This window comes from Bactrocera neohumeralis, chromosome 2 (genome assembly GCF_024586455.1).
Source record: "Bactrocera neohumeralis isolate Rockhampton chromosome 2, APGP_CSIRO_Bneo_wtdbg2-racon-allhic-juicebox.fasta_v2, whole genome shotgun sequence".
Taxonomy (NCBI): domain Eukaryota; kingdom Metazoa; phylum Arthropoda; class Insecta; order Diptera; family Tephritidae; genus Bactrocera; species Bactrocera neohumeralis.
Window position 1 is genome coordinate 87,651,464 of NC_065919.1, and position 25,929 is coordinate 87,677,392.

Consider the following 25,929-nt stretch of genomic DNA (forward strand, 5'->3'; position numbering starts at 1 on the left):
ACCATATTCTACAAAGAAGTTGATGCATGCGCGTTGTCAGTTCTTCGCCGCCGTATTTGAATAGCTCGGCCGACAATAATTGCTATTCCAACTTCTTCATGGCATTATTTTATTTATTTTCGCTTAGTATTTAGTTATCAAAAGCTACTGAAAATACTGCATTAAAATCTTGTTGTACTTAATAGAAAAGGTATAATGAAAAAAGGATTCCCATGATTGGAGCATCTGTTCAATAAATTAGTTATTTAAATCCGTAACTTCTTTATTAGGACCGAAGCGTTCTAAATGTAAATTATTTTTTCTGCAGTATTGTTGTTTTTTCTTATTAATTTTCCTCGAACTTTTCAATTTGCCTGAGCAAAACCATTTGCTTCACAAACGCTAATGGCTCAAGTTCAATCCGAAAAATAATCGAACTATGTGATTTTTTATTTGCTTTGGAAGGGTGGAGTTTTCCGAGCGCCGGCGAAAAGTTGAAATTGCCAGGTAAACACGGAAAATATGTAAATTAGAGAGGAGAATTGAAATATGCGCCGTCGATAGCGTGCGTGAGCAAAACGAAATCTAACTGCGTAAAACTAAATCCCAGATAATCTTATGGAAATTTGCGCAAAAGAGGGGATTGAAAAAATCTCTATTAAAATCAAACCTTTCGTGGAACGCAAAATAAATAATGCCAAAAACAGCAACAACAACCAAAAACAGAAGCAGAGACAGCGCTCAAGCGTCGAAACGGGAATGTGAATGTGAGAAATGCAACAAAGCAGAGACGAAATGACGAACAAATAATCCCGACACCCAACAGCAATTGAACTAAGCGGCGGCGAATATGGAAAATAACAATATAAAACTCACGGAAAACACACAAAAACATAATCCCTTACGAAAAGGGGGTGCATGCCACAACAAATCATGGAACTCCGTTCGATCGGTGGAATGCGAAGCGCGTTTGCCGCCGAAAGTGGGCGCTTTTAAAGTGGCAAAATTTAATTTTTCTATTCAGCGACTCGCGACCGAAGCGAAATGGACGCCGGGGCAGGCATCGCTATGGGGACTAATGCGCAGACGGACATTGCCAGTGACTGGCGAAAAACACTGTGAAGGTGGTGGCAACAACACAAGCACTACCGCGTATAAGAGTGGAGGAGGCACAGACAGCTGCACGAGTGCCAACGCGCTGTGCCGTTAAGTGGGAACACTTTCAATAAGCGCTAAAATCGTTTCCACGCAATTGCACCCAATGAATGGATGACTGGCTGGTTGGTTGGTTGACGGAATGACTGAGTGAATATCTGAGTGGAGATGAGTAGCTGAGCAGTTGAGTGAGTGGGTGAAAGGAAGCATAATGCGCGGCAGATAGCGAAGCGCGCCGAGGTTGTCGTAGGTAGAGAGCAGAGGGTGGGGTGATGTTGGCAGTAAAATTCGAGTACTGATGACTTTGGAAAATCTGCTTTATGGGCGAGATGGCGCTAATTTTCAATGTCAAAAAAATAGCAAAAAAAGAAAGAAAAAAACAATGACAAATATAATATCAATTGCCAAAGCAACCGCAATGATTCCGGCAACAATATGTTGTCACTGAAAAGGTGGACATATTTTTGTGGTTTTTTGAATATTTAGTGTCGCAGAGTATCTTCATTTATTTATATTAATTTTTATTTAAAAGTATTTCTCTGAAATTCTCTGACTGAATGGAATGAGGTGTATGAATAACTGTTTGGCTGGCCACTGGCTCGATTGACAGTTGAGTTACGAATTAAGGCTCACTGCTCACGGCATAATATGTATTTATCTGCGGGGTATCTACTGTAGCCATATTGGCCAAAATATCTGAACAAAAATAAATGAATCGACGCAAATGGTAACGTTGAAATGTTGATAAAAATTGTCACTTTGACGCATAGTGAAAACATACATACATATTAGGGTGGACCAATAAAACTAATGTTTTATTTTTCGCTTGGTATCATGGAAAATCGGTTAAATTTCCTACAAAGGCTACAAAACGTAATATTTTTTCAAGTAGGTTTTTGGCATTGACACCAACAACAACGTCAGTCTAATGGTGCTATTTCGGACTAAGTAGGCAATTGAGATGTAAAGTCCTCTCTCAAACACAAAGTCCAAACTCGACACGTTACTCATTATTCCCGTCATGTTATAGGCACAGAGGACGATCACAACAGCTGATGAGTCGGCGTAACGAGTTTTCGAGAGAAAAGGTCTGCGAAAACTTATGCGTATTTGCAACGGCGACTATCGCATTCAATGGAAGGATGAGCTGTTCGAGATATACGACGACATTGACATTGTTCAGCGAATCAAGAGACGGTGGCTGCTGGCTTGGTCATGTCGTCCAAATGGATGAAAACACTCCAGCTCTAAGAGTACTTGACGCAGTTGGATGGGAGATATGAATCATTCTATTGGATAATAAGAAAACAATTAATAAATAACTGTAAGGCGGAGAACCTTTTCGTGACAGTTGAGAGCTCATATTTGGAAAAGCTATCTAACAGGTGTCCAACCAAATTTTGAGAGTACCAAAAGAGAAATCGGACAATAATTGTAATTTAACCACCCTAATACATGCATATGTACATATGTATTCAGTAAGCACAATTCATGAATGTTCTTCCAGCTTGCTCGTATCTAAAATAAACTAAAATTTATTTAAAAAGAATTTATGTTTTGAATAATGCAAAAAGTAAATATAGAGCATATTTTATTCATACATTATTATATAATTCTTTAATTTTTTCACTTTTCAATTCCCCGCTGCCTCTCTCAAAAAGCCATTGGTGACAGTTGCTCGGGCTCCATTGCAATTTACTGTGTGGAAAAGCACTCAGAGGCTTGCTTTTACGCACACAATTCGAAAACACATACTTACACACAAACAAATGCATGACTGTGTAAATATGTGCAATACATACAAGCATACATAAGAGTGCCGAGAGACAGAGGCGTGGGTATTTGCAAATTTGTATGTTTTACCTTTTTAAATGCGAAAAGTAAATGAACATGAATGGATACACACTCCTACATACATACACATGTAGATGTATGCGCATATATTTGGCTGCGCTTTTGTTCTTTTCCAAGCAGTGTACACATTTGCCAATGAATATGCAAAAGAGATCATAAAACATTATATGACGGGCAAAAATTGTCGACAAAATAAATACAGAATATACACGGCAATGGAAAATGAAAGAATGGCGCGCGCGAACCCAACAATGCCACGCAGGGATTGCACAGAAAATAGCTGTGATTTTTGCCACTCATCCGCCCAAGCTTTTAAATGCACACATTCATATATACATGTACATATACATACATGTGTTATATATATATACATATGTATACATGTTTAAATGGTAAAAATCACACCGTTTTCCATTTTATTACTCAGCCATAAAATAAATATCTTGCGTTTACTTAGCGCCTATCTGTGTGTGCAGCATGCCGCGAGCAATATGCTGGAAGTGCGCTGTAAATTCTGTTAAATTTTATTTTCAACGCTAAGTGTGCTAGTTGCTTGACAATTAATCGCTTTTTCAAGTTCGACAAAAAAACAATAAATGAAAGAGAATTGTTCAGCGAAAGCGCCAAGCAGTCAATAGAAACATTTGTCGGAGAGGACATCACAAATTATATTAGACTTTCTATCAAATGACAAGCATAATTTTCCTTTCTGTTCATTGGATTGCTGTTCACTTGATTGTGTGTCAGTTTCGCGATCATATTCATAAATCCACGCCTCGCCGCTTATAGTAATGCGTTTGATGGGTGTTGGATCCTCAGCCACATTGCCGCAAGCATCTGTTTTGGAAAATATTCAGGTGTTTTAGTACGAGTCTAGCACTGACACGCTTCATACCTAAAAAAATTAACAAAAATGTGCTGAATTGATCCATAGCAGATGGTGCCATCCTCTGCTATCTCTCTGACACCAACGCGATAATTTTCAAGCATTCTTTCCATAAACTTTTCGATGTTATCATCACTAATAAAGGTGCATGGACGACACACATGAGGCAAGTTCTCGATGACTTCACGACCTTAACCGAGTGCTTTGTGCCTCTCAAATAAATATACATTGATATTAGATTCCCAAAATAGTTCTGCTACATTTTCAACGATTTCATTGGAAATACAAAATTTCAAGCAAACTCGCTGTTCAATGGTTTTCATAATAAAAATCACCAAGGAAACTTTTCGTAATCAAACAGCTGTCAAACACACCAATTGACACATGTACAAAAAAATCTACAGCAGGAAGAATTGTTTATCAATACGGTTTTCGCGCTCAGTATAAATGGTGATCTATTTCGAAGTTCTCAACTTTTTAAAAGAAAAAAACACAGAAACTTCATATTTAATGGCGGATGTTTATTATCATTCGAAAGAACATCCTTTGGCATTTATTTTCTGAAGATTATTTGTTTCAAATGTTGATCAGGGCTACATCTCAGATCGTCCATGCGTTGAGTTCAATTTTCGATGACTCGTTCAAACATTTCGCTTTTGTTTTGCTTCAAGGCCTGAGTGGAAACGTGATTGTCCATATAAACTTTAAACTTTACGTATCTCCATAGCATTGGTGGTCAATCAGCCGGCCCAAAGCGTTAAATTATCTGCTCAACGAAGTGTTTTCTCAATAAATCCATTGATTGATGCGATGTGTGGTGTCGCCGTCTTGTTGGAACCAAATGTCGCCGAGATCACGGGCTTAAATTTCAGGCATCAAATAGTCAATTATCGTGGCGCGATAATGTTCGCCATTGACGGTTACGTTCTCACCGGCATTATTTTGAAGAAATACAGACCGATGATGCCACCGGCCCACAAACCACACAAAACCGTTTTTTCTGGATGAAACGGCGGGTCTTGAATCTCTTCAGGTTGATCTTCGTCTCAAATGCGTCAATTTTTTTGTTTACATATCCATTGAGCCAAAAATGGACCTCCCCTTGTTTATTCGAAAAAGTCGGATCGTCTCGGAACTTTTCAGGAGCCCGTAGAGCGAAGCGATACCGTTTGGGAAGGAAGCGCGGCTTCAGTTCTTTCACAAGCTGTATTTTGTACGCTTTCAGTTTAAGATGTCGACGTAAAATGCGCCAAGTCGTTCCATACATAAGTCAGAATTGCTGCGAACGGCGCCGAATCGACTCTCCACCGTTTTCGTGTACACTCTCAGCTACGGCTGCTATATTTTTTTCGCTGAGGACATGGTCTATTCGATCGAATATTGAATAGTGGGCCTCAGGATGAGTAATGGTGTTGACTGTCTCAACTGTTTCATGTTCTTCAAAGATCTAATATCTGCAATTGAGACTAATATGACTATCAAAACTTAATTTTCAAATTTATTTCGTTATACTACAACATTTCTAACAACTAATAGAAAGTCTGACATTGGTAATTAATTCCTATCCTATAATACATATAACTGTAAATTACAAAAAATGCCAGCACAGCAAGATAAAAGTTATAATTAGCCAACGAAATACTGTCAACAACATATTTATAGCGGTAAACAGTAGGATTAGCAAAGTAGCAACAAAGCAACTAAGGTAACATATAAAATAAATCTGCCACCAATTATTAGAACTTAGTGACAGTGGAAAGTTAGCCGGAGTTAAGCGGAAAAACCAACAAACCTGTTGACAGTTAGCCTTGCCGGCCGCTCAAAAGCACGCGAACACGCAAAACTATAAATTAACAAATTTGTAAATTTACAATTCGCATTTCCCGAAGCCAAAATTGATGTGCTCATATATGTATGTATGTATGTATATATGCGATGCAGGGACTGTAGTGTTGTTGCCGCTGTTGTTGTGGCCTGTGCATTTTCAACTTGTTTGCTGTTTCGCGCTCACGCCACTTGCGCGACGCACGTTGATTATTTATGAAATTTATTGCTGTCATTTAATTAGCCTGTTGCCGCCGCTTCGCAGCGCTCGGCGCATACGTCCGCGCCTCGCCACACTTCCCCACACTCGCCACCGCCAACAAGCATACGCGCACACTTTGCACGCCGCCAACCAGAGGTCCTGGGTTGATTTAGTGGCGGCGTTGCACAATTTGCAACGGCAGCAGCAACAACAACAACAAATGCAACAACAGCCGACAAGGCAAATAAACGAACAGATACTCGTGTAAGTGACAAAAGTAACAGACGAGCAACAAAAAACACAATTCTGACTTTGTTGGCAAGCAATAACAACAACAAGTTAACAACAACAACAATATTAGCAAGAGCGACAAACAAATTTGTCACTTATTTGCTGTAACGACTGCAATAAAACATACCACAAATAAATAAACCAACCGCAGCGGAATGCACATGCTCACCTACAGTGCCGCCGCAAATTGCTCGGGAGGGAAAAATTTACAAAATGAGATGTGTTTCAATAATTTAAAGATGTGATATAATAAATATTCAGACCGAATTTCTTTTAGCGAAATAACACTTAGTGCTTCACGAAGTCTAAATATGAAGTACTTTCCATAAAAATCGTCCTAAAATTAGTGCTTAAGTGACCGAAGAGGTCCAAGTTTCAAATCGAATTTGAGAGTGTCCTATTGATAGCATTTTCTATCCGGAAGTTCGGATTGTTGGATTAAGCTTGTGTGTTAATTGTTCTCTGTACTCACTTGAGTGCCAATTGCCACTGCACAGTTCCTACCGATTGTTGCAAGAGAGTCGAACCCTGACTTTCACTCAGGAATACATAGATCGTTTTTCTCATTTATTTTTAGCCTCATGTGAAAAGTAATATTTTAGTGCCATAACTGCGCAAAAACTTAAACAAATAAGCAATAAATCTGTCATGACCTAACTTTATCTGCAGGGCACTGATATCAATCTAACAAAACATTCACTCCAACTAAATTTTTCGATTTTCAAACTGATAGACTGCTGCAAAATGCTGCTTGGTTCAGATGCTGATCCTCTGGAGTGCTAAATGTATACAGTAAAATCTTTGTTGACAAAAATTAAATATTTTCCAAGTTACACGGCGCTAAAAAAGGTCCTCCCATGCTGTAGCGATACCGATTTCTCCGTGGATAAAATATAAAAAATAATCTATATTGGGAAAAACTGTTGAAAAAACCAAAAATCGATAAATGGAGGCATTTAAAAAAATTGATGGTTTTTGGTCTGCTGAAATTTCATTTTTGATCGGATCTAAACACTAGTAGGTTGTACGGTCAACTATAAAGAGAAGAAGTGAAAAAATTGTTAGTGATGGCATCACAAAACAGTCTCCGAATTCTCACTCAAGTAAACTTGAGAAATGTAGTTTTGAAAAAGGTTGTTTAAGGGCTGATTGAACTGAGCGCATTTAAGGTTTTAACTCAAGCAAAATAGGCTCCTTCTGTGTCAATGCAGCGCTGCCAGGGCAATTTCCAAGCCTTGAAGCCGCCACGGAAGGCATTCTCCAGACCTTGAGAGCCGAGGTGCATGCAGCTTGGATCCTCTTTCATCGGCCTTTTCAGGTAAGAAAACAAAAGAGGTCCGGGGGGCCCAATCTTGTCGGACCCGATTAGCCCTTCGTTCGAGTTACGAACCACAGATTTTGATAAATTTAACATTTGCGCAATTAAACGAATACTTAGTCGACGGTCTGAGTTCAAAATTTTGCGCACACGAGTCACATTGTCGGTGTTTGTCGAAGTCGCAGGTCTCACAGCACGGGTTTCATCAGCGACCTCTTCCTGGCCCTCCAAAGAGGCCTGGTGCTACCGAAACCCAACACTTTTTACTAAAGCAACATCTGGGTGTTCCTGCTTGATCATATCAAACGTCTCTGTTGCAGATTTACCGAGTTTCACACAGAATTTAATCACCAACCTTTGCTCTAACGAACGCTGCATTTTCGGCTTGCACCACTCACAGAAACCCGTCGCGCGAAAATGTTTGTCCTGACTCTCCAGGTGCTCGGAGATAACTGACCAGCCGCTCGTTCGTTAGCGAGGACGACGCCCTCTACCGTATCCAGTCGTGCGCGCACGCTGCGAAGTACAGTCACGGCGGAAGAAAATCAGTCCTATTACTTTCCGGACAAACCCTATAAACAATTTAGGTCTGCCCCTTAATTTCATAATTAGAATAAAAACTCTTAACTTAAACCATTATGAACGCTTAAATTTCAGAATTTCAAATAAACTGAGTAATTTTTCGAAGCACTGTACTGCAGGTCAGTACATAAATCAATGCTTGTTGGCTGCCTGAATTGCTTGTAGTAGGTGTTGCTACAACATACAGATGAAATTAATATGTATCCGCTGTTGCTGTTGTTGTTGTTGTTGTTGTTGCATACACTATTTATTACTTAAACCCGCTTATTAAAAGTTCATTATCGCAAATTTGACATATCCGCAGTGAAGCGACGACTAAAGTCACCTCACAAGCACTCTTAGCAACAACAAAAACATGTGTTGCAACAAGCAACAAGCAAAAACAAGAAAGCGTGTTTGGCTTTGTTGTCGTAATAACAAGTTATAACGTGTGGCATGCGACCGAGTCACAAGCAGTATTTAACTTGCACACATGCATACATACACACAAACATATGCGCGTGTGTATGTGTGTGGCTTGATGTAAGATGCACAATCAAGTTGCCTTAATGCCAATAAGGATAAGCGAGCGCTCTCAGTGATGCGCAGGTATATGCAACGCACGCACAAGCGCGTTATGCAGATGAGCTTTAAACAACAACAACAACAGTAGCAAGTGGGTAGAACGCAAACAGCAGCTACTTGAGTCGGAACGTGAGCGCCTTAGCAGCCTTACAGCGCTTAATATGATAATTTCACTATACAAACACACACACACACACAGGCACACAGAAGTCTTTCACACGAGGGGCGCATACTTACAGCAACTGTAGCACGTCACGCATACGCCCTGACAGTCCAAAGCGCCCGCTTCAGCTTCGTACATGAACTATATGTATATATGTATGTACACACGTGCATATGAATAAATATATGTGTGTGTGTCTATGTGAGACTATGTGTTGGTTGCAAAGTCAGTCAGCTATGCATTGTTGGCGTGTGCTGGGGAGCAAATGAACGTCGGCTGCCACTGCAGCTGCTCATATTTATGCAATATGCAACATACAACAAGCATCATGCAACAAAGCTGCTGCAAAATCAAAATGAAGAATTCAAAATGCAAATAAATGGAGAGCTGCGGCTTAACTTAAGTTGTTGCTAAAGTTGCAGCGTTCGCAACTTAAAATTGTGCATGAAATGAATTCTTCTCCACTGTCTTTTAGACTGTATTTTGATTACTGCAGTCGTGTGCGTAACTACTCGTCGGTGTTTGGTATGCTCAACCCTGCCTCAGATATGTGAAGAATATATTTTGTTACTCTTTAGCCTTTCAGTAGTTAGTTTGAATTTAATGTTATGAAATCTAATCAAAGCTTTGTCGATGACTAATAACTAGTAGCGCCCTCTTTCTCCACCAGCGATAGAAGAAGCTCGACCTTTTTTCGTTATACTATCACTTTGTTGGTTCCGACCAAGAGTATGTTTTTTCTTGTTGTTGCCTTTCAAGTATTATAATTTCATTCACATGTTGTTGTTTTCATATTAAGTTTGCAGCAGATTTTTTACTAAATATTCTTAAATACATATGTACGTGAGAATAAAGATTCTAATGAATACAGTGGGTTCAATAAATATTTAAAAATCAATATCTGTACTTAAACTGTTTTGAACAAGTTACCATCTGATCAAATTTGACCCGGACTGACAAAATAAAATATGTACATTTTCACGTATTTTAATAAAAAATAGCTTCAAGGTGAGTTTCTATCAAGTAACATTGTATAATCACTAAGTTATCATCTGATCAAATATGACCCGGACTGACAAAATAAAATACATTTTTATGTATTTCAAGTAAAATAGCTGCAAGGTGAGTTTCTATGAAGTAATATTGTATAATCACTAAGTTACCATCTGATCAAATTTGACCCGGACTGACAAAATAAAATATATTATCACGTATTTTAGCGTAAATTTATATCATCATCATCAAAATAAGGTCTTGCGCTAATCCAAGCATGCTAGCGCTTAATGGCATGAACTTCAGTGTAGTTATTCGCTAGATTGTAGGACAGTTTCGACGTCATATTCATAAAGTCACGCCTTGTCACCAGTTGATGCCTTGGCTAAATGTAGGTTTTTTTACAAAAGATTTAAGTATTTTGGTATGAGCCTAGTATTGTCGCGCTTCATACCCCAAACATTAAACGAAATGTGTTGAGTTGATCCATAAGAGATTTTTTGGATACTTTGCTATATGTATCTCTGAAGAAGATTTACTGTTTCAATAACTTTTTCGATGCTTTCGTCATTAAGAGAGGTGGATGGTCGACTCACAGCAATTTTAAAAATTTGTTCTAATTATAAACGGCATTGCTTGTTTAGATCTGAAAATAAATTATTGCCTACAATTAGGCTCACTAAGCTATACATATTAGCGAAGACACGCACCTAATATCATAAATTTGATCTTTTTGTTGATAAGTTGATTTAATAATGGTTCTATACTCGGAATATAAAAAAAGTATGAAAATTTTAAACTGTAAGTTGCATTCAACGAACGTATTTCTATTATCTTTCAAGAGCTGCTACTAATGATTATATGTGGGAAGCTTCCTTTAAAACGTTTAATGAGAAACTGAAAACACGAAATCCTTACAGTAGACATATTTTTGAATTTTTAAATCTTCAGTAAGCTACTTTCTAAAAGCTGGTGATTATGAGAGAAGTGAGAAAAACTACTAATTACAATAATAGAGAGATATAGAGATTGAAAGACTATCAACATTTTTATATTCCCTTGTTTATATCTTATAGATAGTAATGAAACAAAAAGTTGCCTTCGAAAGTTCGAAAAATCGCATCCAAATGATCCACTGTTAAAGCTATGAAGACAGTTCCGAAAACTCAATTTTCCAATTTAAATTTTTGTTGTTGTTCTGGGGAAAAAGTAACAGAGTATTCCCACAAAATGCAACAACAACAAAAATGTTTATTAATATTAATTATTAACTGGAGAAATGCATATAAAAGAGCAGACGCTGAACCACTTTTATGCCATTCCTTGATACGCCATTAAAGCGAAAACCCAAAACCAAAAAGCCGTTTACATTAAAAATTAAAGCAAAGGATATCAAACAACTTAAATTTGCTTAAAACACCACTTTAACTATTTAGCACATCATTTGCTGCCGCTTCGGCGCTCCCTGCCAAGTTTGCCTGGCGCAACGCAAGCTCCTTCACTTATTAGACATTTTCACTAGACAAGTCAGTCGTCTATGATTTTTATGGTTGTTGGCTTGAAGTAAAGCTCATATCATGGCAAGTAAATTTGCAACACATACACACACACGCACACACAAGCAAGCATACGGCATATTCACATAAGGGACGAGACGAAAGCGAAATGGAAAACGACGGAAAGGTTGAAAAGTTGGCGAAAAGTTTTCAGCAAATGTTTGCTGGAGGTATTAGCTACCAACCCATTTGGTGTACTCTGTTGACTGCACGTGCCTTTGTGTGTGTGCATATGCATGAACGTAGATGTCTTTGCTAGTTTGGCAAAGGCGTGTCTTACTCGCTTTTCGGCGCTGAACGAGGCCGACAAACGGTTGGGTGCAAATTACCGCCATTTCGGTTTCACACATATGGAAACCGAAAGCGAATTAGGCCAAACGCACACACATGCACCACATTCGCATAGTAATCTGCATATATGTGCCAGTGTGTGTGTGTGTGCGTGTCATGTATCATATGGCGCCGAACAGTAGGCACAACTTTTGGCCAAATTTTGAAATTGGTTCAATTACATTTGAATACATTGAATTCGCCGCAACGCGCACAAACGCACAGCGTCCCAACCACACACATACGCACACACATGCAGCCATACGCCTTTCATAGAATATTATATATGCTGGAAGTTATTCTGCTGGCGAAGTGCGGGCATATTTAAACAGTTGGGATTTTCAATTAGCAAATACACGCTTTTCAACAGCTAAATGTGTGTGTGTGTGAGTGTAGGCGTGTAATTTTGTGTGAGTGTAGCAGTGTCACATGATTAAATGCTAATTAAGGTTGGCGGCTCAAATAATTCCGACTTAAGGCTCCACTGTTGTCATAATTAAATGCACAGCCGCTTCCTTATTTGCTGTTGTCGTTGTTGTTGCTGTTTATCTACTCATTAATTCATCAAATTAAATCATCCCTAAATATGTATGTTCACGACCCAATTACAAATACCGTTATTACGTAATTATGCATCTGAGTATCTATGCATGTGTTTGTGTGTGTGTGTGTGTGTGTGTATGAAGTAAAAGTTTATCTAATTTACAAAATAGTTGAACTATAAAGTTGCTATTGCAACCCAGTGCTGCAGCAGCTAATGAAAGTGACCGCATTAAGTACTCTTACTTAGTTGTACTTGTTGTTCATTAATATTGTGCGCTCGTTATTACTTTTTATCCCAGTGCCTTAGTGAGGAATTAGGTTCTGCTGTCGGTCGATTGCTGTTCAGCTGTCGGTATTAATAACCGAGCGCAGTCGCTGAGAACACTTTCGAAGCGTACTGGTATACTTGTATCTTTTTGGTTTCCCATGGGAATGTGTTTTAGTAGCTGACGTGATTACAGTGACTGCTAATATTGTGCTCACTTTTATGTTAATGAAAAAGGTATATTAAGTTTACCACGAAAAAGTCTCTCAGTTTTATGATATATACAGCTGAAGCTTTGCACACATCCTTTCCTCATCGAATTGCCTTACAAACTGAACGATTAAAATGTTCTTGTATGGAAACATTTTTTATATGACGAGATATCATCACGAAATTTGTCTTAGATTATTATCCAAGACTACGCTACAATCTCTGAATATCTTGTTCAGATCGGACCACTATGGTATGTAGATGCCATACAAACTGAACGATAAAAACTAAGCCCTTGTATGAAAACTTTTTTAACATCACGAAATTTGGGACGTTATAATCTTTGAACAAATTTTTAGATCGGAGCACCATAGCATATAGCTGGATATGAAAAATTTACCAATTAAAAGCAAGTTCCTGTATGGAATCCTTTGCATTTTCTGAAGTGTATTAAAGGTTTGGTTAATCCATTTAGATATTTCTTTAAAAACTAAGTAGAATCAAGTAATCGAGTAGATGATCCACACATCTTCGCGGCTAGTTCGTATTTCTTCGTACAATATCTTCTTCCAAGAAACATGTATAATTTTCACATCTCCATATATAATACTATAATTTCAAATAATCGGACATCCAAAGAGCTATACAAAATTCCAACAAGAAAATATTTATTGACAGATTAAATCCGTTTAAAAAGTCTTAAATATGCCAATGTCATAGTTACGTAAAACAATAAACACCAAACTAATGTTGAAAAATAGTCCTTATTTCGTTTGCCATGGTCGTCATCAAAAGGGGGTTTCTCTTCCGAGGCTTGTTGTTCCTTTTCATTGAGGGTGTTTTTTTACTCGGCGGATCCCAAACCCAGCGCACAATCCTATGTAGGGGATGTTTCGCCGTCTCACTTTAGCTCACCTTCGAACGGATGTTCTTAGGCTACCCAGAGGATACTTGGACAAAGACCGGAAGTTGTGAGCTGCTTGAGCCATGTGTAAAAGAATCGTTTCTGGCCACTCCCGAGAGGTTGGCGATCAGAGAACTTTCCTCACTTGCGTGAACTTCTACACATGACTCCATCCTCCCCTCCTAAGAAGAAGAATGTAGAAAAATATATATTGAACGTACCAAATATCGGTAAATCATCTGTTCTTGTTGAGGACATTTTCATTTCGAAGGCTATATGTAATATATTGTTGTATTCCAATAGCATTAGAGCATCGAAATTTATCGCGTGTCCGCTTCCGAAAAAAGAGTTATAAGTATTTAATGAGGTGGAATCATTATCATCATCAATCAGACCTCTACTAAAGTTTACTCCTGTGAAAGTACATTTGATGGCATTACCTGTATGTATGAAAGTCGATTTCTTTTGCATGGCCACCTCGGGCACACTTGCAGAAGTCCAGACGCTGAACCTAATTTTCGACGGTTTTCAAACATAAATAGGCTGATATTGCTGCAATTTTACGTTCGATATTCAAACGAAGTTCGAATTCAGATTCAACTAATTTTTTGGAATGTGTGTCGAAAAGTAAAAAGAACTTTCGTAGCTAAATAAAATGTATCAATAATTTTGCGCGCATGCTTGCGAATAATTTTTAGCATAACTGTGCCAATATTATATGCGCTGTAACTCCTTTAGCTGAGGGCAGTAGCTTCAAAAGATTTATGAGTTAAGTGGTTGTGAAGCGCTACATGAGTTATGCTTCCTCCGAGTATTTATGCACTGGCAACGAACGAAGTATTTATTATCTGCCCACATGCAACACAATTCACGACATGATATAATATTCCGTGCACACACACACACGCAAACACATACATATGACTTATATGCTATAAGATGAGAAGCCATCGAGGTAAATACGCCAATACAACCTGTTACAGCGGCAGCGCTGCTGGAAACCGGCAGCTAGTCGAGTCAAGGAGATCGCTCTGGTTTTCGTGGAAATATTTAGAACGAGCTGAGCTGGTCAGATGCTGTGAAGTGAATGAGGCTATGTGGGTATGATGCTGCATGGGTTGGGTGTGATATGGAAAAAGTTTGACCATCATAAATTGCAACTAACGCACAAGTGCTGCGATATTACTTTCATTGCACGAGTATCGACAAGGATTACTCGTTAATACATTTGTAAGTAGTTGTAGGTAGAGCAACATTTTTTTGTTGTTTGTCTATCTTTTTTCCGCTAATTGTCTTCAGAAGATATATTATCAGGGTCACATATACTAAATCAAATTTTTATTGAGCAATTTAATGAACTGTTTTCGGATGAAGGCGTTCTTCTGAATGTTGCTGCTTTCAAAAAGGGTTTGAAACGAGAATTTGTTTTCAAGAGGCCTTTGGTAACGACTTTACTTTAAGCAATAAGCATGGTCTAGCTAGAATAGTGCTATAATACTACAATTATATGATTTTGAATTAATTTCCTAGTAATGAAAACTTCGTTTGAGGTTCAAGCTACAAATGTACCAAATGGGGACTCAACTGCAGCTTTGGTTGAGGTCCGACCAGAGACTTAGTAATGGTACCATAAAGACTTGACTCCAATCTGCTCAATGCGGTCGGTCTTTCGAGCATTGTGGATGTGGTTTAAGCCCAAATGTGGGAAGAGCTGGCCTTGTGTGAGTCCGGCTGGCCTTGGCCTTGTGTGAGTCCGGATGCCGGACTCGATTTGCGGCAGAGGTTTAAGATGGGCCTCGAACCGACTATGATGGAGTGGATGTCTATTCTACCTGACTACCCAATAACGCTTCTACGTTGCTGCACCGCGTGGTTAGGCTGTAATATGACAGGTAACACAACGGACGTTGCTGTCCTCTAAAGAGCCGCAAGTGTTATTATTAATTTGAAATGTCTTTATTTCTTTCTTTTAATTCAATTGCTGACTATTGCAGTGAACTCTTCTCAAATTCTATGAAAACTCTTTGTTTTATATATCTAAATCACAAAACCTGGTAACTTCGGTAGCAAAAAAGCCTGGAAATCGCTGAATGGCAATAAGTGGAGAAATATGACGAAATAAAAAAAAATTACGACTACTCACATAAAATATTATAGTTAAGAATAAGAGGAAGAGAGAGAAGAATAAGAGGAAGAGATAAGAAGTTGCAGAAGCTGTGCTAGACATTAGAAAAAAGCTGCGACTTTCTAACTTTATCAACAATAAAGACAAGCGAAACGTATCCTCTGTCACACGCCTCCGCCTGCAGCCAACATATCTGCTAACATCTGCTTTATTTGATCAGCTCCTTCACTCTTCACACCCCAGCACCAACTTAGACGCTCTCTTAGTCGCATTTAATTTTTTCCAGCTCTGTTTTGTGCCATAAAGCCCACACGTTGCATGCCACAGCGCCACACAGCCACTCAAGCATTCGCCTTAACTTAACTAAACTCTTCGGCTAGGCAGCGGCGACTGCGGCCGCAGTTCAACGCTCGATTGCCTGCCAACTGTGTAACGCGTTGTTGACGTTGCCGTTGCCGTTGCCGTCTTCAATGGAGCTTTTCATATCACGCAGCCACTCGCACGCCGTCAAACAGCCAGCAGACAGCTTACAGTCGCAGACGAAATCTACAAAAATATTCTTCACCAACAAACACGCGACACACACACAAACGGATCATACAAGCATACAGTAACGAAAACCCAGCTTGTAAATGCTGTGGCGGGGAATCGAAGTGCGGAGTGCGACGCGACACACCTACATAATAAGATTTTCTCGGGTATCAAGCCAAATCAGAAAAATACGAAAATGCGTTAATGGCTTTGAGAGCTGATATTATGATTATTATGTAATTAGATTAAGAGTAATTTAAGCTTTTTTCGAGCACATTTTCGTCTGCTTATGAGTGTGTTTGATTTTTTTCAAGTTTCTCTTTTTCACAAAGTTCTTCGCATTATGGCAATGACAGTCGTAAGCCCCAAGTACAACAATAATAAATTCATTTGAAGTACGCGTCTATTTATGGACTCATTTCTTCACTTCTTTATTTTTTTGTTCTTGGTTTTTGTTTTTGGCTTGCCACATTCCGATGAACTCATTGTCTGTCGGCAGAAATTATTCCATAATGATGCCACAATTGACTGCAATTAAGATTGCAGTGTTTCTTAAATTACTTTTAATGACAACTTTCGCCTTTGCCCACTTTAAGGCTCAATTGCAATAGAAATTTAAACAGATTCTCCGATTAATAAATTGGAATTTATTGTATATGGTCACTTCCGCAAATACGAAATGGAATAGCTGTAAAAATAGTTGGAAAGTAATTCGCACATGAACAAAAGGAACTAGTGGATTACATCGATGATTCAATAAACTAATTCATTACTTTTAAAATGTTCGAATAAATATTAAGCTCTGTTAAGAAATTTGGTTTAAAATAACATTAAATCTGGTGGTTCTGTCATAACTAGCTCTTTAATCGATCAATTTTGAGGTAAATCTCCAAAGAAAAAAATATTCATAAAAGTGCTATTCAAATACGTTAAGTAATCTTACACTTTTCATTACTTTAATTTTTCAATAATATTATAGAACAATATGTAATTATTTACTAAGACACAGTAATTAATGCTAATTAGACATAATTAAAAAAAAAAACATTGTAATCAGCAAAGTAATGGATAGTAATCTGGTTGCTATGTAATTATTTAGTAATTTTGTTCTTATCCCCGATGGAACAGTAATTAATGCCAATTAGAAAAAATTAAAAACCGTTGTAATCAGTAAAGTAATGGTTGGTAATCTGGTTACTATATAAATATTTAGTAATTTTGCTCTTATACCCGAAGAAGCAGTAATTAATGCCAATTGAAAGGCATTAAAAAACATTGTAATCAGAAAATTAATGGACAGTAATCTGTTTGCTATGTAATTATTTAGTAATTTTGTTTTTATCCCCGATGAAATAGTAATTAATGCCATTAGAAAAAATGAAAAACCATTGTAATCAGCAAAGTAATCTGAATAATAATACAATACAGACTAAAAATGTAATTAATTACTTTTCAATTACTTTAATCATTACATTGCATTACATGAGAAGTCTGTTTCAGACTATAACTACATATAAATAAACATACGAATGCTTGTTGCTGGACAAAGGCACACACACTTTAACTGGCAATTGGGATTGCCAAAATGTAATTAATAGTATTTACATAAAAGGAGTTAAAAAAACTGTTTTTATTTGTTATTAGCACTGTAATGTATAGTACTTAAAACAAACTAAAATGTAATCAAATTACTTTTTAATTACTTCAATCATTACATTACATTACACCCATTATTTAATCAGGTTATGCATTACTGCATATAAATGCATATATATTGTTTGTAGTCAAAGGTTTACTCACCAATTAGCTAGTAATTTAAATTACCAAAATGTAATTATCAGTAATGCTGACATTTAATAATCATCTTTAAGTATAATATTTAATGTATCAAAAATTTTTTAGTATTCAAATAACAACACACTTTTTACTATGCAATTCCCGGCATTACAAAATAATACGATTACATTTTGAAGTACTTGATTACACTAGTCAATAATTAAGAGTTGCCGTTTCGTAATTAGTTATCAGTTATAATCGCTAATTGCTTAACTACTTAGCTTATCCGGTGAAATGTCAATAAACCCCGCTCGTTATTTGCTCCCTGTTGGCTGCCGGGCTTTCCAATCTTCAATTACTACATTATCATCGTCGGTTCTGCTCTTCTTCCTGCGAGTTAATTTCGCCAGTTGAATTGTAATTTCTCGTTTGTTCTAATTAGATGCACGAAACTTTGACATCTTAAACGACGACCGTTCCACGCAAAAGCCTACAACTTCATCGCCTGCCGCGCCTCACTGCTTGAGGTGCGATTTGTCACTTTTTATGTGTGAACGGTTCTCAGGCAGTTTGAGGTGCGCTTTGTAGTATTTAATGAATTTAAATTGTCTTCGTGCGCTCACCTCCAAACTAAGAAGCAATAACTGTGAAACCTTCATTTTACCGCTGCTCGGGCACATTTCTAATTTCACCTTTCACAATTCAATGAAAATTACTTAATTATAACAATTAAGCCAAGTCGCTGCCTTTCCAAGCGTTTGCGTTTTGAGTCGCCAAATGAAGTCTTTAAGTGCCTTGATTACTTTGGACTAAAATTGGAGGGCGTTGGTCTGAAATTCTGCACTAATGCGTTTACAGTTACATTGACTGCGCCACCGCAATTTCACTTTTCATCATTCAGTCTGCAGTTTCCTTGCCTCCTCGCGTGTAGTTGTTGTTTTGATATTTAGGATTTGATTCGAAATGTGAAAGTGGCGCCCCTTCGCTGTCCTCACTTGAGATTATCAGTTAGTTTACAGTATCACCGTTTGTTATTTTAGTTCTTTTTTCATTGGTGCGTTTCTTTGTTGTGCCGGCTACCACATGCCATCCGCTCGTTTACAGTTAACTCAGTTAATTTAAGCGCGCTCGAACAGTCGCTTAAACGCTGACAAATGCTGCGCAGCCAAACTCCAACGTTTCTCGTGCTGATAATAAGCTGCTGTGCTTTTTCTTTCATTAAGCTCTGCTGCTGTGCTCCGTGGGATTCGCTTGTTCTTCTAACTTGGCTCCTGCCGTCACATTTTCACTCGCTTTGTATTGCTACTATTTCGTTGTTGCTGTAATTTAATTAAATATTTTCACACCTACTTTATTTAATCTCCATCGCATTTTCGGAATTTAGCGGCGTCGTCACATAGTTACCGTAAACTGGTGCTCGCCTTGGAGTATGCGCGTATTGTGTACATTGTTGCTGCGCTGTAGCAATTATTGCAGTTGTCATTGCTTCTGCTACTAGCAACATTGGAGAGGACGGTTTTTGTCGCTACTTTATGGTCGCAATAGCTGTCGGCTGCAATAAGGAATGCCAACTGATTACAGATCAGCCATCAGTCTTACAATGCAATGAAGTGCGCAGAAGGGTGGCTTTGCACCAAAAACCCTGTGCTAGGGATGCCAAAGTGAAAATCGCAATATTTTTCATAAGCACTTTTTGGGATCGCCTTCAGCTCCTTCAGCGAATTTTGTTTTATCTCTTCGACCAACTGAAAACGGGTTCCACGGAGCGACAATTTAAGTTTGGGGAACTCATTACAACTACAATCAATACCGCATTTCCTGCTAAAATACCAAAGAAATTACATATACAAGTTGAATTACAACTTCCAATAATAAAATCAAATACAATGGAACTCAAACTTGTAATTCAATTACAAATGTAATCACACTGCATTACTGCGATTACAATTATTTCAAAAACAAAATTATATTTGAGATTTACATTTTTAAGCAGATTATTACGTTTAATTACAATACAATTACCACAACAATACAATTATATTTTATATTTAGGTAAATAATTAAATTATTATAAGTACCCAAGTTATTTTCAAATACAAGTACAAGAACAATTACAATCGATTACTACTATTACAATTACTACAACATTTACATTTACATTTCATATTTACTCAAATTATTTCCAAATATAATCGCAACCACAATTACTGCTGTAATTACAATACATAGCACACAACAACTTTTAAATATCGAAACTTTCGCGAGTCTGGCAACCCTTTTTCGGCTTATCCATTACAGCTTTTAGCCTTACAAATATTCGTATAAATATTTCGCAGGATGCGTAGAGTCAAGCGAGCAGAGTAATTGTTGGTTAGTCGCTCTCCATCACCGCCACCCCTTGCACACCCAACCAAAAGCCTCTGCAGGCAGTGCGGCGAGTAATTGCGAAACTGCTGACTAACGATAGTCGCGAGTCGCGAGTAGGCGGCGGCGTCGTCCAAAGGGCAAGCCTGCATTGCAACTTCAGCGAAAGCTGGAGTGCTTTTTTATTACACTTTCACTTAGCACGCGAGTAACGGCAATGCAATTGGGCTTCGGGCTGCCGAGCGCACTGTTCTTGTTTAGGTTGGTGGCGGTGGAGGCACGTAATGAATAAAGTCACTGCGAAATTAAGTGCAACTGCAATTACATTAAAGTTTTCTCGTTTTTCGAAGCCACAGCGCAGCACACCACAAGCGTCACGCGTCGGTTGCCTAGCTGCGACTACCATACACTTTTTGGGGCTTCAATAGAAGTTTAATGAGTGCCACACAGCAGGCAGTCGATTGCCGCACAATAATCAGACCGTTATACCCTCCACCGCCGCGACTGCGGTGCCTGAATTAGTGCGACAGCTCTTTAAGCACCATTGACGTTGCTATGATGTTGCCAATGCGTTCCGCGCCGCGCCGCCCAGCGCCGTTGCCATTGCACAGCCATGCGTGTCCTTCGTTGTTTTTCAGTGTAACAGTTTCGCATTTCCACTTAATCTTCTAAACTTTAAATTGAAAGTGCAATTTCCTGGATATAATAATAAATTTCAAATTGCTTTATTTTTATGCCTCAATACTAAAGTATTGCTCTATGTTTCTTTTAGGGCCACCTGGACCACCAGGCCCACCGGGCAAACGGGGGAAACGTGGCAAGAAGGGCGACCCTGGCGAAAAGGGTGATCCGGTAAGTATCTGATTTGCGCCCACACACCTCTGTTGCGCAACTGTTGCAGTGCTGCTGAATATGGTTATGGTATTTATTGCTCGTTTTCACATGACAGGGCGTCAATGGCGTGAACGGCGAGAAGGGCGCTGCTGGCAGACCGGGCGACAAAGGTCAAAAGGGCGATGTGGGCCATCCGGGCATTGATGTCTTCCAAACGGTGAAGGTGAGTGCATGCAACGTTGGCTAACCCATAAGCTAACCGAAACTGTTTTGTTGCAAATAATTCGATTTAAAAGAACAGCTGCGGTGCTAACGGTACTAAAATGTTGCCAAAAAAATAATAATAATTTCATTTAAAATTTATTTTTGCAACAGCGTTTATATTAATTTACTAAAATAACGTGTTTTTAGGGGCTGAAGCGCTCGGTCACGACCTTACATGGCGGCACTTTAGGTTATGCTGAAATTGTTGCTGTCAAGGTACCACATTACTCGCACTATATACCAACATAGTCGTTGTTGTTAGTTTTGGTTTTTTGTTGGTTTTTGTATTTGTTGCACACACACTCATCCACATTGGCTGGCTCACGGGCTTACCAACCGCAGCCAATTTCTGTGTGGTTTCACTTTGAAGTAGCGAATTTCGGTTTTTTCCTTCGCTCTCTCGGTTTTATTGCTCACTTGTTTTTGTAGTTGTTGAATGTTTTATTTATTTTGCTGGTTAAACCTTTTTATTTCGTTGCTGATAATAACTTTTTATTGTTTGTAGTTTTTATCGCTGTCGTAGTGGTTAGCGTTAAATGTAGCACTGTAAGCACTAGTTGTTGTTGTAGCACATAGCTGTAGCCAAGTCCTTGACTGGAATTTTATTTAACATTTGCCTGTCAACCACAAAGCCTTTTACAGCGATAATTTCCTTTCCGATTGTAGAGCCAACTAATAATTACAGGGAAAACTTTCTCTGGGCATTTTGCTTTTTTTTAATTATGTGTTTTTGTTTTTGTGGAATGTAAGTTTGTAATGTAATATGACACACATATGAGAATATTTGTAGTTTTTTTTTACTTTTTTTTGTATTTATTAAAAAAATATTTTGTGCTCATTCAGCACACTGTGGTGGCAACAAGTAAACGGATATGGTTCTCTACACAATTTTATAAAATCATGGAAATTTGATTAATTATTGTGTATATTGTCACCAAAAATGCAAAACAGCGTAACATCACTTTTGATAAGTTTACAGGCGAAGAAAAAAAGATACTATGAAACCCCTCTTATTGAAACAAAATTTGAGTTTTGGTTATAAAATGGTTATATATTGGTTATAAAATGGTTACATATTGGTTATATATTGGTTATATCTAGCAGCGAAAGCTGAAAAATTTATGCAACATACATACATATATGTAACATGATATAGTGAATCGTAAGCAATAAAAAATCAATTTCGATTTTTTTGATGATACGTTGTCTTGTATTTTAGGTGACAATATATATGTAGATATATATACATATATTCTAATAATAAATTACAGTCAAACCTGGATAAGCGAGAGTTCAAGGGAGCTCAATCTCATTCTCGCTTATAGAGGTTTCTCGCTAACGCGTGTGCGATAAAATAACAAAGTTATTTAGTTCCACGCAATAGAATAGGCACAATATTGACAAGAAAACAATACAAAAATAATTGTAGAAGTTTTCACGAAAGTTAAGAATGAGCCATAAAATAGCAGATGTTAAATTTTGTAGTTTGTTTTGTCATTTGTTACTGTATGTGTGTATCTTTTATGTATGTATGTATTCTTATTGTAACTATAGTTCCTCCTAAATAATATACATTAATAAATAAAGTCAAGCTCGCTTATACATAGAGGTATAGATAAGTATTATTCTCACTTACGGAGGTCCATGAGGGAAGAACGACTCTCTCTTATAGAGGATTCTGTTTCTCGCTAATAGAGGTTTTGGGAGCTTAAATGACGGGTCCTGGTTCTCACTCTCACTTATAGAGTTTTCTTACAAATCCAGTTCTCACTTACCCAGGTTTGACTGTATTTATAATTTAAATTTATCGCTAAACCAATTTGTCCACCATTTGTAAACTTTCAGGCAACTTTAACACCTCTCTAGGCATGCACGATTATTCGCTGCAGTTACTGTGCCTACATACATAGGTACATATGTATATTTGTTAAGATAGGCAATATATTGCTCTAACGAAAAAAAGTTTGACGTCACAAAAAATTCCAACGAAATAATTAATTTTCTCCGTTGCAATTTCATTAAATTACGACCAATTATCCCATTAAATTTATGCTCATCAATTTATATACATACAGATTTATTAATAATGGCCCGTGTTACCAAGTAACCTTTGCAGTAATTAATTAATGATTTTTAAATTTAAATTACAACGTTAAGTTAAGTATTTTCAACTTGAAGTTTTCATTTAATTACATTTAAATATTTAAAATTGTTTACCCATTGTAAATAGTATTAAGGAAAGATATAATCGTATATACAAATACTACTGTAGGCATTATGCTTAGTGATAAGTTAAGAAAACTAAAATCTTCCAAACTCACTGTATAGAAGCATTCTTACTATGAGGTTTGGAAAAAAAGGAAAAAAGTCTCAACTCGAAGCCAAATCAGCAACATATTTGTCTTACTCCACCCTTAGCATGTTGTAGCGTAGGCATTGAAGCTGTTCGCTATTGTATAGTTGTAGACCGAACCTTCGTGGTAAATCAGAGCCTTATATATCGACAAAGCGTATCAAGAATATTTCAAATCTATTGAAGCGACTTATTTTGAGACTGGTTAATTCGCTGGATGTATCAATCCGCTACGATGTTCCAAATTTACACCTGCAAAAGTTGAACAGCAAATTTTGCCACAACACAGGACACCTTAAGCAACTGATTTTTGAAACATTTTTAACCCCAATGAACGGCCGAGTTTACAATACCTCCTCACAAGCCTTACATTTAGGAAAGCTGTAACTTGTTCAATATAAATAGTTCACTGGAACACTTAGAAACTATTATGAAGCAAAAAAAATTGCATTCACGCAAATGCCTTCCGTTCGGTCTCTACACCTTGAGTAAAGTACTGCATGAAGTCAGCGAATCTCCGACCGGTAACCAATCTGCTGATAGTGTGTATGTCCCACATTTGAACTATTTCAAAGAGAAACATCTATTCAACAAGGTACACATTTTGGACAATGCAGAAATATACGACTATACGTCTTAGCGTTTCACAGAAATCAGTAGATTGCTTTATGCGACCCTATCCATGAATTAGCACAACATTAAAACACGCCTAGATAAAAAATTGCGAACCTATGGCCCTACGCATTAACCGGTGTAATGTACATAACTCCCAAACCGCTTAGGTCAAATCAAACTAATTTTTTTAGAACAAAGGTTTCCCCTATCGCCTCCGACAATGTTTTATACAAGCCGGAGTAAAATTATCCACTTTTGGTTGAAATCACACATCTCCGGACATATTCGACCAATTTCAACATAATTCCGTAAGTCAAATTATCCTGAATTTCTAATTTTAGAGTACAAAATGGCGAAATCAGGTTATAATCCCCGCTACTTCCGCATAAAACAATTTTAAATTCCATCCGATTCACTTTCCGATACACGAATCAAAAAATTTTTCGCAAATAGTGGGCTTAAGGTGTGTGTCCAAACTTATGACCAAAAATTGTTAAATTCGTACCAGAACTGACCAAGCCCCATGATTTTGAATATGGGACGCCAACTCCTAATGTCAAATTATTACCGAAAATATCGGTCAAACTATCAGATATATTATTGAAATTCGAAAAGAAATCTACCCAGCTTTTATCTTGTGAGAGTCGGTTACACCAGAACTTAATCGATCCTTATATATTTGGTATAGCATTTTTTATTTTTTTAGACTTTTTATGATATTTGGGGAGTAGTACCACGCTTTCATTAATAATATTGTGTTTTAAAACAAACAATATTTGTTAAATTTGTTTGTTTCTTTTTTTCTTTACTAACGTTTTCGTTTCAAAATCAATTTCCATCTATGTATATCAAAAACTAATCTCAAAAACAAAAAAAAAATTATTTGCAGCATAAAATCTAAAAGTTAATAGAAAACTTTTAAAATTTATATAGAAAGTACATATTTGGTTTGTTTGTCTCCCTTTTCTTCAAACTACGGACAATAAAATATTAATGTAAACTTCGACACCATTAAAGTTAATGCATTTGTGCATTGCATTCAAGCCCACACCGCATAGAAGACCCTAGAAAATTTTAACAACATATGTACATATGTAATAACCATTATTGAAGCTGCTATGAACTCAGCATTAGTGAGTGTGATAAAACCTTAAAACCGATCTCAAGCCATCTTAACCCGAAACCGCTTATCCGAAAATGCAACAAAGCGTTTACAACTTCACATTTGAGCGCCAAACAAGCAGTAAACGCACTTAATGTCCGATTCACACAAAATCTTAAAGAAAGACCAGCACACATGCAGACGTTAGTCTTTTAAAAACCTCACACGCTTTCAAGCAACAAATCCAATAAAACTATTTTGCTTACGAATTCTAACACCAACGCACGCTCAAACACAGAAGCACCGACATGTGGCAACTTTGAAGATGCCATTTAAGGAAATCGTA

The 25,929-nt window shown here is 37.5% G+C and overlaps 1 protein-coding gene across 16 annotated transcripts in view; it reads left to right on the top strand.

Moving 5' to 3' along the window:
* LOC126768022 (collagen alpha chain CG42342) overlaps positions 1–25,929 on the top strand; it is a 264,733-nt gene that overhangs the window by 127,691 nt on the left and 111,113 nt on the right. For 12 of the 16 annotated variants that reach the window (XM_050485878.1, XM_050485879.1, XM_050485876.1 and 9 more), the window contains exons 3-5: positions 21,188–21,267; positions 21,365–21,472; positions 21,661–21,729. In XM_050485878.1, the coding sequence (XP_050341835.1) occupies positions 21,188–21,267; positions 21,365–21,472; positions 21,661–21,729 (257 nt within the window). The remainder of the gene's footprint in view (positions 1–21,187; positions 21,268–21,364; positions 21,473–21,660; positions 21,730–25,929) is intronic. The other 4 variants (XM_050485884.1, XM_050485873.1, XM_050485874.1 and 1 more) reach the window with 1 other exon arrangement.